Here is a 14,459-nt window from a genome sequence, read left to right as displayed (position 1 = left end):
AAATTGAGTTTAGTAGTACTTTTCCAAGGCACTATTGACATCAAAATGCCATATATATATATATATATAAGTATAAGTAATTTTCCTCATTCTATGAAATGATCTCTCGATAGCGACGTTAAACTTGTTGTCACCAATATATTTTGTTTTCTCCACAGTACGGTAATTAAATCCTCTTATAAATCAACGTTAAAACCGATGTGTGTTATTATTGTGCTGCTGTAAGCAAACTGGTGGACGGCAGAATGCAAGTATTGACCTATATTCTGCTACAGCGCATGCGCCGTACGTATAAACCGCCGCGCCGCCCTTCCTCTCCGTCTGCTCTGCAGGTCTGTGTGTACGTCGACCTGAAACAGTGTCGAGGTAAACTGTCTATTCAGATTGCTAACTTTACAAAACAACATGGAAAGCCCGGATCATATAGAAAACGGTAAGCCGTGCAGAATGTCAGCGTTCGTTGTTCTTAATGAGTTATTAGTTCGTGTTATGGAGTGTGTGCGCCCCATTTTCAATATGGCGTAGCTCGATTCGGGATGTTGACGGCGTTTCGGTGCCGTGTAGCTCCACCAGGAAGCTGTTGTGTGCTCAACTTAGACTTAAAGTTTATGTTAGAAGTTAGCTAACTTCTAAGCATCGTCATGTTTTAATTAATTGGAAATTACTCAAACTTAATTTACGCTGTGACCACTTAACTGAACGCAACATGGACTACTAAATACTTCTAGAGGGTTTAACTTCGACTGTTACCTTTTGCCGTCTGAAACCTTAACTGTTCTCTGGAAAGCTACATTTGAGCTATCTTATAAAAGATAGTTATCCCCTTAAAATGCCATTTTAGTCTCTAGGGAACTTTTACCGCTGTTGTTGCTATTGCTCAGTTAGGTAGCGCATCCTGCTCCGACTTTACGTCACCTTTGAACGCAACATGGAGCAACACGATTTCCTGACTTGTTGCTAAGCTATATGGAGCTAAAACAAAATGCCACAAATAATGAAACATCATCATTAAATGATTGCTTAATTGTGTTCATAATAAACTCAGAACCTTAAAAATAAACAAATGTTTTCTCAACATAATTATATGGAAGACAGTTAGGGCCACTAATTGAGACCACTGAGACTTTTTTCTCATGCTGTCAGAAGATGTGCTTATATTCCTAATATAGAAGGAGATCCTTCTTATCATGCATTTAATGATAATAAAAATAAGTTAATAAACTGCAATTGTGACTCAAAAAATTTGACCTAATGTCTGATTTGTAGGTCTACGCAAATTGATTACATGTTAGCAAATTTCAGACTCCCAACACATTGCCAAAGAAAAAAAGTTGAAAATTCTCCAGGTAACAATCACAAATAAATAAAATTGTATTTTTTACACATATTTTACATTTATCTCTTCATAATATATGATTTATTATTTTAAGTATAGAAAAAAACTAGAGGTTCTCATATACTCATATATGAGGTGAACATACGCCTATTAAAATATAACCTTTTCCACTTTTAGTGAAACATATCCTTTAAAATTCAGCTCAAAACTGAAGGCTGGATTTTTGAAAACATCCTTTTTCAGTGTCAATGCAAAAACAAGTTTAAATCTTTATTTATAGATCCGCCTCTCCAGCTGCCATCTCTTCGCCTCTTCATTCCTCCCCTCCGTTTGGTTTCTGGAGCCATGTGGCACACGGTGCAGAGCAGGAACGTTCAGGATTATGGGATGGTGGAAGAGTTCATCAGCAGAGTCACAGATGTTGTGCCAGAACTGTTGAACCCAGAGCAGAAAGTCCAGCTCCTTCTTGGACTCAGAGCACGAGTAAACAGAGACATTTATTAATCGTACAAAAATCCTGATGTGTCACATGCATAAAGTGTTTGAGATTACGTCTTTTCTTGCAGCTTGTTCTTGAACTGTGTCGTTCGGAGCAGTCCACAGACACAGAATCTGTCGAGATGCATCTGGATCGGATCAGAACCCTCATATCCTCCTGGGCAGCACAGGTTGGTTCCTTACACAATGTCTTCTGGATCATTCACTCGATTCTTTAACTGACACTGAAGCTGTGCGACTTATTTCCAGCCTTGCTTTGCAGATGTAAGTTTTCCCGAGACAAACTTTGTGGATCAGGTGGAGCTGATGTTAAAGCACCCTGAGGAGAGGAAGAAGTTCTTCCAGGTCTGTCCGGAACGGCGTGGTATAGGACCGGAAGTTGATGTTTGGTTGGAAATAAAATGCATTTATAGGTGAACTGTGATCATTGTCTTGCAGGATGTTTTCCCCACAGATTTTGGACCTGATTTTGACAACGCTCTGCAGATGCTGATGTTGGACTTTGTGTCCAGACTGGAGAAACTTCTTCCAGTTCCTGATATTCAGCAGGTAGAAGAGCTGGAGCTTCATCATTCGTCACTTCCGTTTTTTCTTAACATGCAGTGTAATGTGTATTCCACAGAATATTTTGGGGCACAAATAAGAAATTTCACATTTAATCTCAGGATTCTGACTTCAAACTTTAGACTTTAATCTCAAAATGTTGACCTTAATCTCAGATTTCACAATTTGATCTCAGAGTTCAGACTTTAATCTCAGTACTTTGACTTTGGTCTCAAAAATTCAAACTTTATTGTCAAAATGTAGACCTTACTCTCAGATACCTTTTTAAAATCAAAATTCACCTTAATTTCAAAATTCAGACTTTAATCCATTTCTGATTTTTTTTTCTTCTCCAAATTCTTGATTTTTATCTCACTATTTAGACCTAAATTTTAAAATACTGGTTTTAATCTCAGAAATCCATATTTTTTTCATAATTCTGACTTTAACCTCAAAATTCAGATCTGAATTTTAAAATTCTGATTTTAATTAAAAAATTCTCAATTTCATCTCAGAATTCCAAATTTATTCTGATCATTCTGTCGTTTTTCCGTAGTTATTGAATTTTATAAAAATTCACCTTGATTTCAAAATTCCAACTTTATTCTCATATTTCTGGGGTTTTTTTTGTTTTTTTTTTCAAAATTCTTCTCTTTTTTTATTCTCACTATTTAGGCCTAAATTTTTAAATTCTGGCTTTAATCTCAAAATTCTCAATTTAACATCAGAATTCCAAATTTATTCTCATAATTCTGACCCTTTTTCTCAAAATGCTTGACTTTAATCTCAAAATTCAGATCTTAATTTAAAAATTCTGACTTTTTTCCCCCCTCAAAATTCAAACTTTTCAGATTGCATCCATCCTGAGGACAGTGCCTTCTGCCTTGGAAGAGTCCGCTCACTCTGTCCCCGACCCACAGCACCTGGCAGCTGTTCTGCGGTACCACACAACGCTCGGATGTCTTGATTTTTCCGGTGAGTCTCCTCTGTTGTCTCAGTATCTGTGTAGTATTTGCACTTGTATCCTTCAATGAGCTTCTGGTTAAGTTCTGACTGGATGTATAATTTGAAGAAAACTCAACAAATTCAAGCCAATCCTTGTTTGTAGAAATGGCTGAACAGTTTTTATTTCCACACAGATGAAACTCAGACCATTCCATCCTCCAATGGGACCTCCATCCTGTCATCCTTGTCTCTTCCTCAGTTGGACCAGCTTGTGGTCTGTTCTGACCCGATACAGATGCAGCCTTTACCGGAGCTGTTGCCTGATACCTTGACCGTCAAAGTGGAGGAGGAAACTGTGACACTGGTTGACGATGTTGGGCCTTCTAGTTCAGTTCAACCTGATGATCCTGGAGAATCAAATATGGAGGAATCTGTGCAGGAAGCACCACCTGAGGATTCAGGTAATGGCGTAGAGCCCCCGCAGCAAACAAGGTGGCTCCGACTGAGAAGAAGAGTTTTTAAAGAAAAGAAAGATCCGGTGAAACCTAAAAGAGTCCGAAGGAAATACCACGACAGTAAAACGTGCCCTGTATGTAACAAGATGTTCCCGCGAGCTGCCGGCATGAGGCGGCACCTGGAGATTCACAAAACAAAGCGCGACTACAATCACAAATGTGCCAAGTGTGACAAACGATTCAGGGACCAGTACGACTTGAAGCGACACACCATGCGAGTCCACGAAAAGGGAGAGACGAGTGACGGCACTAATACGAGAGCCAGGAAGTCCAAAGAGTGCGCCACAAATCAAACCTGTCCTCACTGTGGGAAGTATTTCGCCTGGCAGAGTGATCTGAAGCGGCACATAGAGACTCATTCAGGGGAGCGCCCACATCAGTGTTCTTTGTGTGGAAAGAAGTTTAAAAACCCTTACGCCTTGAAGTCGCATGAGAAGAGCTGCAAAATAAGAGCGCAGAAAATGGCCAAGAAAAAGGAAAAGGAATCCTTAAATCCAGAAACAACTGCAGATGTATCAGCAGAACCTCCAAACAATCCACCTTTAAATACAGAGCTGACTCCATACATGCTACTGTCGACTGAAGTATCAGTTAAACATAAAGTGTGTCCCATCTGCAGCATGACCATTAAGAACAACAGAGACATTAAGAAGCATTTGCGATCTCACTCTGAAGAACGACCGTATGTCTGCCTCACGTGTGAGAAGGGCTTTAAGTACAAAGATACAATAAAGAAGCACCAGACTCTCAAAGGCCATAAGGGCATCAGGGAGGTGCAGTGCATGAAACTGGAGAGGCTTCTCTCTGAGGCTGATGCTCAGTGTACTGGTGATACTGGTGGACCAGAAGAAATGGATCTGGAGGGATCTGAAGACTCTCCGAAAGAGAGTGTACCTGTTCTGAAGATGTCCAAAGAAGGCTTGAAAGTGTGTCCTGTCTGTTCCAAGACGTTTGATATGATTAAAACTTTGAACAAGCATCTCCAGTCCCACAGGGTCGACCGGCCGTATTACTGCGTCCACTGCAAGAGGCGCTATAAAGACTTGTACGGACTCAAAAGACACCAGATCTACGCAGTCTGCTACAACAAACCCCCACGTTACTCGCTGAAGAAAGGGTCCAATCAAGGTGAAACGGATCTCCAACAGATATTTGTCTGGTGTTCAAACTGCAGTCAACACTTTGAGTCCCTGTCCGCCCTGAAAGAACACCAGGAAAGCGTTTGCCGAGCAGAACCGACCGTGAAGAAATGCAACGAGTGTGGAAAGGAGTTCAAAAGCATAACGATGCTCAAGGTGCACAAGAAGGTTCACAACCCACTGTACTGCAAAGACTGCAAGAAGATCCTGTCTGACGAACCCGCCTTCGAGCGGCACAAGCTGTTGCACAGGCCGATGCAGTGCACGATGTGCGATGAGACGTTCATCATCTCAAGACGTCTGAGAGAACACTATGAGAAGCGTCACAACTTCACAGGACCCTTCCCGTGTACCCAGTGTGACAAAACCTTTGTCCAACTTTCCTATCTCATTATCCACCAGAGAATCCACAGAGGGGAGTTTCCGTTTGTCTGTGACAGTTGTCCTGAGAAGTTCAGGACCTCCTCCTTGTTGACGGTTCATCGGCGAAAACACTCCGGGGAGAAGCCCTTCCTGTGCTGGCAGTGTGGGAAGTCGTACCGCGCCGCCTCGGATCTCTCCATGCACATGGGAACCCACTCCGAGGAGAGACCCTGGGTCTGCGCTCAGTGCAACATGGCTTACCGCACAAAGGCGCAGCTCAAGAACCACGTGGAGCAAGTCCACCTCTGTATCCGGTTCACATGTGCCACCTGCGGGAAGCAGTTCATGAAGGAGATGTCGCTGAAAAGGCACGAGCTCACTCACACGGGCGAGAGGCCTTTTCCGTGCACAGAGTGCGGCAAATCCTTCCTGACCGGCAACGAGCTCCTGCGGCACAGCAGGTACCACACTGGCGTGCGCCCATATAAGTGCGAGATATGCTGTAAGGCCTTCATCCAGTCAAGCTACTTAAAGATCCACATGCGTCTCCACACAGGAGAGAAGCCATACGCATGCGAAATCTGCGACAAACGCTTCAGGTTGTCGAGAAACATGCAGAAACACAGACTCACTCATGAAGGGAAACAGAAGACCTTCACATGTGAAATTTGTGGACTCAGTTTTGCCCAAAGGAAACTGCTGAACGAACACTCTGTCACTCACGAACAGAACATCGAGACGGTCTTTGGAAATGAGATTGAGTTGGAGTATCAATAGGCTTCCTGTCTGCTCTTCATAAATTGTCTGTAACAGTTCCTAACTTTTCTGAGACATTCCTATTTCTTTATTAAAGTTTTGGTCACAAGCTCTTTCCATGTAACCTTTTTCATTATTTGTTTTTGTCACCAGTGATTAAACCATAAGACAAGAACTTCAGAGATGGTGCTAAGTGAAATCTATGTAAAAAAAAAAAGAGTTACTTAAATCAATCCAAATTACATGCAGATTCATTGGTTTTGTGTAAAAACTATGCAGTTGATATGAATTAATAAAGTTTAAACAGGCATTTCTTTCTCACAAAACAAACTTCAAACCAAAAAAATAGATGTTTTTTTGTTTGTTTTAGAGCAATCAATATGAGACTAATAAATAATCAAAGGTCAAAAGTGAAACAATTCAATAAATAAGTCACTAAATATGTAGTTGCCCTCAAAATTATTCATTCTTAGACATAGGATTAATTTTGGACTTGTGTATATTGTTGATACATTTGGAAATCCATATATTAAATTACAAAAATACATTTGTTTCAACCATGCATTCAATACATGGCTACATGTGGCTATAGTTCCTTCAATTTTCTATTATAGAAATACATTCCCATGTTTATTTCATCATCCAGTTTACTTGTCTGTACAATCCAATAACTAAATTAGGTGTAAATCTTTTGCTATTGGTAAATAAAAACAAAATGTGACCATTTGTTTAAAATTTTAGCTATTAAAAAATCTGTCAAGTATTGCTCATTACCCATATACTCATATTTTCAATATCATCAAATATATTTCAGTGTTTTAGACATATATTAATTTTCAGATTTCAGAAAGTGATTAAAACTGCTGTGATTTAATAAAAATATACTATTTTTGCACATATTTATATTTGATTTTATTTAAACTATCACATATTTTTGTTTTTATGATCAATAAATAGTTAATGTTTTATTTTCTTGGCACTTTTGGCTCTTCATACTAAATTACTGCCCTGCCATTAAATGCCGAATTTCCTCTAGGTGGCGGTGGTGAGCAACATAGACCGCATTAATCATGTGAAGAAGGATATTTGCAAGCAAGAGGCTTTAAAATTATTTTTTATTTATTTATTTCTAACATGTCAGAATAATTAATAGCTTGTGAAAATACATCACGGTTAAAGCAGTAAATGTTATCTAAAAAGCATATGTTGACATACTGCGCCTGCGCACTATGAACAGGATATTTAACCGTCTTTTCCTCCCCGCCAGCAGCTGCTTGCACCGCAGGGTCGGGCGGACGTCGACTCACAACGTCCCCGAATTGATTTATATTCCTAACTGAGTACTTTTCGGCACAATATGGAGAGCTCAGAACCTATCAGTGACGGTAAGTCGATGAGCGTTTGTGTAGTGTTTGTTTTTACCGAGTTGTTGGTTTTTCTCTCAGAGTGTGTGCGCCCGATTTCAAACATGGCGTACGCCGCTCTGAGATGGTGGTTGGTTTTTGCTACGTTGCACCGCACGCCGGGGAACTGGACCGGGTGAATGAGCGTAAATAAGTGCGGACCAATACCTAACAAAAACAGATTCTCACATTCTTTAAATATGTGCTTCAGTCGTGGTTATCGTTAGTTTACGTTACAGCCACCGACTAACCGCTGACAAATGTTGCCTTCAAGAGCTTCAGGTAAAACTAGAGTCAGCAAAGCTAGCTGCAAACAACTGAGATCTGAAAGCAGAGCAACCACTATATCAACTGCAGCGGTTTATGTTCATCAGTTACATGTATTTTAAGATGATTTATTAAGTAAACAGCTACAGATGTTGCGTCCATCACACTGTCGGACTTCACCGGTGTTTTGGTTCGTTTTTACCACACGTGTTTCTGTCCGTGAACGCACCAAGTGGCAGGCTGGAGCAGAAGTTGAAGTGGGCGTCAGAAATCTTAGAGAATAAAATGATTAGCACCAGAAATAAGTAACTTTTTGGAAAGCAAAGTGTTGAAAGCTTTTTTTCCCTCGGATTTCATATTTCTAGTCGTACAATACAGAACGCAAAAACTATCAAAATCAAATAATAAACAAAGCGTTAAATAGTTATTTAAACGGTATTTAATGAAAATGTTGCATTAAAACGCCCATCTTTTTAACAGTCAAATCTATCCAGCTATTTAATGCATAACTTAATATTTACAGTTTAAATTTATTACCTTGTAATTGTTTAATTTTTCATAAAATTATTTTGTATTTTAAATTGTCATTAATCCATGATATGCTGACCAATTTTCTGTTTATTTTTGGGAATAAACTCGACTATTTTAAGATATTTCAGTATAAAAGTGAAAAGAAAAAAAAGGTTGTGGTTTTCTAATTCTGTCAAATGTTTTTCAGATCCGCCTCTCCTGCTGCCGTCTCTCCGCCTCTTCATCCCCCCACTCCGCCTCGTGTCTGCGGCCATGTGGCACATCGTGCAGAGCGGGAACCTTCACGAATACGGATTAGTGGAGGACTTCATCAGCACCATCACTGATCTTGTGCCAGAACTGTTGAATCCAGACCAGAAAGCTCAGCTGCTCCTGGGACTGAGAGCACGGGTGAGCAAAAACGAGTAACATCAGTTCTCCTCCATAAGGGAGTGAGTGAAGAACAGTTCGCTCAGCCTACCACCTTTTCATCCTTTCCTTCAGGTTGTTCTTGAATTGTGTCGCTCCGAGCAGATCCCCGACACAGAATCCATCCAGATGCACCTGGATCAGATAAAATCCCTCATATCCACCTGGGCAGCACAGGTTAGCCTCTTAAAATAAAACATTTAACCGATCAGAGCCAATTATATATTATAAATGTGAACTTTTCTGTGTTTCCAGCCTTGTTTTTCAGATGTTCAGTTTCCAGAGTCGAACTTTGTGGATCAGGTCGGGTTGTTGTTGAAGGATCCTGAAGAGAAGGAGAAGTTCTTCCAGGTCTTTAGTTTTTACTCCTCACCTTAAGCTCTTCTTAACTACGTACTCTTCAGACTAAAACCCGACCTTTCCTTCTCTAGGATGTTTTCCCCACAGATTTTGGACCCGACTATGACAACGCTTTGCAGATGCTGATGTTGGATTTCCTGTCCCGACTGGAGAAGCTTCTCCCAGTTCCCGACATTCAGCAGGTAGATGAACATTCACATCATTTTAAAGGTTTCAAACACACAAGCTGCGTTTTCCTTTACAAAAATTTGCAAATCTTTGTTGATATTTTGCTAATGTTAGAAAAAAGAAAAAATGTTGCAATAGCTGTGTTCCCATTAAATAAGAAATTAAATTAAATTACACATAATTAAGCTAGTTCACAAAATAAGTCATTAAAAATCATGGCAAGTCTCACGTCAACACGTTACAGAAGTTTTGCCTGAAAAATCTATTTTGATACGGCTGAAAGCATAAAAAATTTGTGTTTTTTTTTAATTGAAGTATTTCCATAAATCAAGGTTATTCAAGGTTTCCCCCAGAAAACCTGCTCAGCCTGGTGGTTTGGTGCTAAGGCGGTCATTCAATCAGCGGCCCGCCGTGCTTTTGAGTTAAAAAATGTTTAAAGTTGACAGGAAATTTGAAAATATCACTTGATAATTATGTGTTATTGGAAGATTGGAAGAGTAATACTTGAACACCAATCATAAAGTCTTAAAAATGCAAACATTTTAAAGAGACGTAAAAAATAAGCAATGCCAAGCCTGGTGGGGGCACAAGTAAAGCCTGGTGGCCCGCCAGGCTTATAATACACTGGGGGAAACCATTTATGTTTGTAATTTTAATTTGCATAATTCTATGATTAATAGAAGCGTAGTCACAGGTTACAATTTCTCTCTGACTATTGAAAAACAAGCTAACGAGATATCACAGAAAGTTTGGGACACTGTAGTTTGAAGGATACGTTAACATAGTTCTATTGCTGCCCACTGCCAAGTCAGCTGGCTGATAAACATCTTTCTGTCAATTACGAGAAAAAACGATTCATCCCTGTCTGAATGTTTCTGGGAAACACAATGGGCCACGTTGGTGGCAGCATCATGCCAAAGCAGCACTTTTAAAATTATATTTATAAAGCAGCATTCTGTATTTTTATAAAGTGTGTAGAAAATATTAAATAAAACTCTTAACAATCAATTGGTGCTAGTAGTTTATAACTTATATATAAGTTATTTCTTTCTTAAATTTACCTTCATCTTAAATTTGCCTTTGAAAGAGATAAAAACCCACAGCATCACAGAACCTGCACTGTGCTTAACAGTGGGAGTGAAGGGGTGTCCCACACTTTAACATTTTGCTTTATGCCAAAAAGATTTGAGCAAACTCACATCTTTAAATTTGTGATGTGAAACAGAAAACAGGTTTTCCTTGTACTGAAACAACCAGCTGGCATCTGGATTTAGTTAAGTATTTGTTACAGAGACTCCATGCTGATCTGTTTTACTTTAAGGAAATGTTCTCTAATTTTTCCCATATTTGAGAAAACTTCTGTCACCTCATGTTTGGTCTCTTCTCTTTTCTGCGTCGTAGACGGCGTCCATGATCGGTGGCATCCCGACAGCGCTGGAGGAGTGCGCTCACTCGGTACCGGACCCCCAGCACCTGAAAACTGTCCTGCGCTACCAGACGAGACTCGGACACGTGGATTTTACTGGTGAGTCGTAACTACGCGCATTACAAAAGTATTTACACCCTTGATTTTTACATAACCACAAACTTTAATGCTTTTTTTACTGGGATTTTATGTGACTTTGGTTGAGCATTTACTCTCAACTTTTCTGGGTCAATTCCTTCAGAACCCACCCTTTATTACAGTTACATCTGCAGGCCTCAATTTTATTTAAGTCTGGACTTTAACTAGGCCATTCTAACAAGAGAATGTTCATGTCTTTGGTAGTATTTATTTTGATCTGTCTACTCCTCTTGAAGATGGATTTAGATTTTTTTAAAAACATGGAAAACAGTTGAAACAAACTTCTGGATATAATGTTACAAACTGAAAATACATCAGAAACTAAATCAAAGCAAAAGCATCCAGAACCTTTTGAAATTCATTAGTCAGATTTTCATAATTGAGGTTTTTATTTTTTATTCTCTTATTGCTTTTAATTGATAACGATATCGGTCCCATTTTTAATTTCAAAGGTGACCAAAAGGAATATAAAAAATCATCACTGAATTATTTAAATCTTCTCAGAATAAAAAAAACCTTCTTTGTGTAGAAAAAAAGTATGTGCCCCCTAAACCGAACAACTGATTGTGCCACAACAACAGCTGTATTAGTGAAAACTAACAGTGAGCTTCTCATCTCTGTGGGGAAATTTTATCCTGCTTGTCTTCTGCTTGCAGAATTTATTTCATTTAGCCACATAGAGTGTTATTTCATTTTAAAAGGAGTGAGCTGGGTTGGAATTCAACTCCAAGCTTTGACTAGTCCACTACACAACCTTAGAGTGTGGTATTAACCGGACATAAAAAAGTTGAAGGGGTATTTCAGCTAAACTTTCAGCCCATTTTTGTACAAAAGCATCTTTTTTTTTTTATCCATCATTTAAATCAAATTTTAATTTCGCCACAGATGAAACGCAGAACATCCCATCATCGTTTGGGAACTGCATCCTGTCCTCGCTGTCTCTTCCCCAGCTGGAGAAGATCGTGATCCATCCTGACGAGCTGCATATCCAGTCGTCTTCAGACCAGATCCAGGGCTGTATGACCGTGCAGGTGGAGGGCGAAACTGTGACGCTGTTGGACTACATTCAGATAGAGCAGCCGACTCTGGTGGAGTCCGACGATCATGAAGATATGGACGCCAACGCCAAGGAAGCACCGCTTGACGACTCGGACGATGCGTTAAAGCCCGCCGCTTTTCAGCCGCTGAAGCAAAGCAAGAGGCTGGAGCTGAAGAGAAAAGCTTCGAAGGCAAACAGCGAATCAGAAGCGGCCAAGAGGCTGCGGAAAAAATACTCCAACAACAAAACGTGTCCTGTGTGCAACAAGACGTTCCTGCGAGCCGCAGCCATGAGGCGCCACCAGGAAATCCACAACGAAAACCGCGACCTGAAGTACAAGTGCAGCAGCTGCGATAAGCGGTTCAGGGACCAGTACGACATGAACCGCCACATGATGCGGGTTCATGAGAAGGGAGTGATGAGCAGCAGCCCTAAAGACGAAGACCTGGGAGATCCCTGCACCTCTGAAATGTCTGAAAATAAAAACTGCTCCTTGTGCGGGAAGTACTTCGCCCGGGAAGTCGACATGGAGCGACACATGAAGTCCCACTCAGAAGATCGTCCGTATAAGTGTTCGTTTTGCGACAAGAAGTTCAAGAATCTGTACGTGTTGAAGAGGCATGAGAGGGAGATTTGTAAGAGCAGGGAGCAGAAAGCGAGGAAAGGCGCTCCAGATGCGAACGCAGAGGCGCACTCGGAGGTATCGGTGGAAGGGAAAATCTGTCCAATCTGCGGCCGAATCCTCCCCTGCACCGCGGACATCGCAAAGCATTTACGCTCCCACTCTGAGGAGCGACCGTACGTCTGCATAACCTGCGAGAAGGGCTTCAAGTACAAAGACACTCTGAAGAAACACCAGATCATCCACGGGCACGAGGGTATCCGAGAGGAGCATTGCAAGACCGTGGAGCAGATCCTGGCGGAAGCAGATCCCCAGAACCAGGAGGATCCTGACGGATTAGATAAAAAAGAAACAGAATTTGACCCGCCTGCAGAAACTACAATGGACAATCGGACTGTAGTGGGTTTGAACAGAAAGAAAGCCCCAAAGGCATGCCCTGTGTGCAGCAGGGTGTTTGATAGCATCAAAACTCTGAACAGGCACATCCAATGCCACACAGAGGACCGACCGTTTCACTGCATCCATTGCAAGAAGAGGTTCAAACACATGCATGGCCTGAAGAGACACCAGATCTACGCCATCTGCCACAAGAAGACTTCCCGTCTGTCGTGGAAGAAGGAGCAGAGAGCCGGACCCAGCCACAGCGAGGCGAGCGGTACCGACTCCGCACAAGGCCAAACGGCCAAGATCCCCGTCTGGTGTTCCAACTGTGGCAAACACTTCGAGTATCCATCCGCCCTGAAGGAGCACCAGGAGAACGTCTGCAAGGTGGAGATCCGGGAAGTGATGAAGTGCGACGATTGCAATAAGGAGTTCAAGAGCGTCACGATGCTCAAAGTCCACCAGCGGATCCATGACCCGCTCTACTGCAAGGAGTGCGGCAAGATCCTCGGGAATGAGGCCGCCTATGAACGGCACAAGCTCATGCACCGGCCGATGAAATGCACGATGTGCGAGAAGAGCTTCACCCTTCTGAGACGACTGAGGGAACACTATGAGAAGCAGCACGGCTTCGCCGGGCCCTTCCCCTGTCCGCAGTGCGACAAATCCTTCGTCCAGCTGTCCTACCTCGCCATCCACCAAAGGATACACAAAGGAGAGTTCCCCTATGCCTGCAACATGTGCCCCGAGAAGTTCCGCTCGTCCAACTGCCTGACCGTCCACCAGAGGAAGCACACCGGGGAGAAACCCTTCCTGTGCTGGCAGTGTGGGAAGTGCTACCGCTCAGCCTCGGAGCTGACGGTCCACATGGGGACGCACTCCGAGGAGAAACCCTGGAGCTGCTCGCAGTGCGACATGGCCTACCGCACCAAGCTGCAGCTCAGTAACCACGTGGAGCAGGTCCACATCGGCGTGCGCTATCCCTGCAAGACCTGCGGCAAGCAGTTTATGAAGGAGACGTCCCTGAAGAGGCACGAGCTCATCCACACCGGGGAGAGACCGCACCAGTGCACCGTCTGCGGGAAGACCTTCCTGACCGCCAACGAGCTCCGGCTTCACAACCGCTACCACACCGGAGAGCGGCCGTACAAGTGCGACGTGTGCAGCAAAGCTTTCATCCAGTCGGGCTACTTGAAGTCTCACATGCGCATCCACACGGGGGAGAAACCGTTTAAATGCGACCTCTGCGATAAAACCTTCCGTCTGTCCTACCACATGAAGAAACACCGGCGGACTCATGCCGGGAAAACGCGGAGCTTCGTCTGTGAGGACTGTGGATTGGTCTTCCTGCAGAAGAAGCTGCTGTGGGAACATTCGCTCACTCACGACGTGAAGCTGGAACAAACGTTCGCAGCGGAAGTCGGACTAGAATTTAACCCATGAACTCTGAATTTCTTCATTGGGTTTTGTTTACGAGTCAGTGTTTTTCTTTTCCTTTATGCATCACAGAGTTGACTTGTAAAACAAGGAATGAATATTCAGACTTGCTCAGGGAAAGGCTGCAGAAAAATGTTGCTTTTCTGAACTTTGAAACATTAAAAACTTGAACAGTCGTTGCTGT

At 42.1% G+C, this 14,459-nt stretch overlaps 2 protein-coding genes across 2 annotated transcripts; both read left to right on the top strand.

Annotated features, from left to right (window-relative positions):
• Positions 1-287: 287 nt before the first annotated feature.
• Positions 288-6,210, top strand: LOC116737001 (zinc finger protein 11-like). The gene is made up of 7 exons (XM_032589937.1): positions 288-366; positions 1,617-1,819; positions 1,903-2,004; positions 2,084-2,179; positions 2,273-2,383; positions 3,229-3,352; positions 3,517-6,210. The coding sequence occupies exons 2-7, from the start codon at positions 1,682-1,684 to the stop codon at positions 6,114-6,116; spliced, it is 3,171 nt and encodes a 1,056-aa protein (XP_032445828.1). The 5' UTR covers positions 288-366; positions 1,617-1,681; the 3' UTR covers positions 6,117-6,210.
• A 1,121-nt stretch (positions 6,211-7,331) lies between these two features.
• On the top strand, positions 7,332-14,451 carry LOC116737000 (zinc finger protein 11-like). Its single transcript, XM_032589935.1, has 7 exons — positions 7,332-7,480; positions 8,484-8,686; positions 8,780-8,881; positions 8,960-9,055; positions 9,136-9,246; positions 10,634-10,757; positions 11,682-14,451. Exons 1-7 carry the CDS (start codon positions 7,453-7,455, stop codon positions 14,279-14,281), a joined length of 3,264 nt encoding a protein of 1,087 aa, XP_032445826.1. The 5' UTR covers positions 7,332-7,452; the 3' UTR covers positions 14,282-14,451.
• Positions 14,452-14,459: the final 8 nt, after the last annotated feature.

Source organism: Xiphophorus hellerii, chromosome 17, assembly GCF_003331165.1.
Source record: "Xiphophorus hellerii strain 12219 chromosome 17, Xiphophorus_hellerii-4.1, whole genome shotgun sequence".
Classification (NCBI taxonomy): Eukaryota; Metazoa; Chordata; class Actinopteri; order Cyprinodontiformes; family Poeciliidae; genus Xiphophorus; species Xiphophorus hellerii.
The sequence above is the reverse complement of the archived record's forward strand: the minus strand, read 5'-3'. Positions and strand labels throughout refer to the sequence as shown.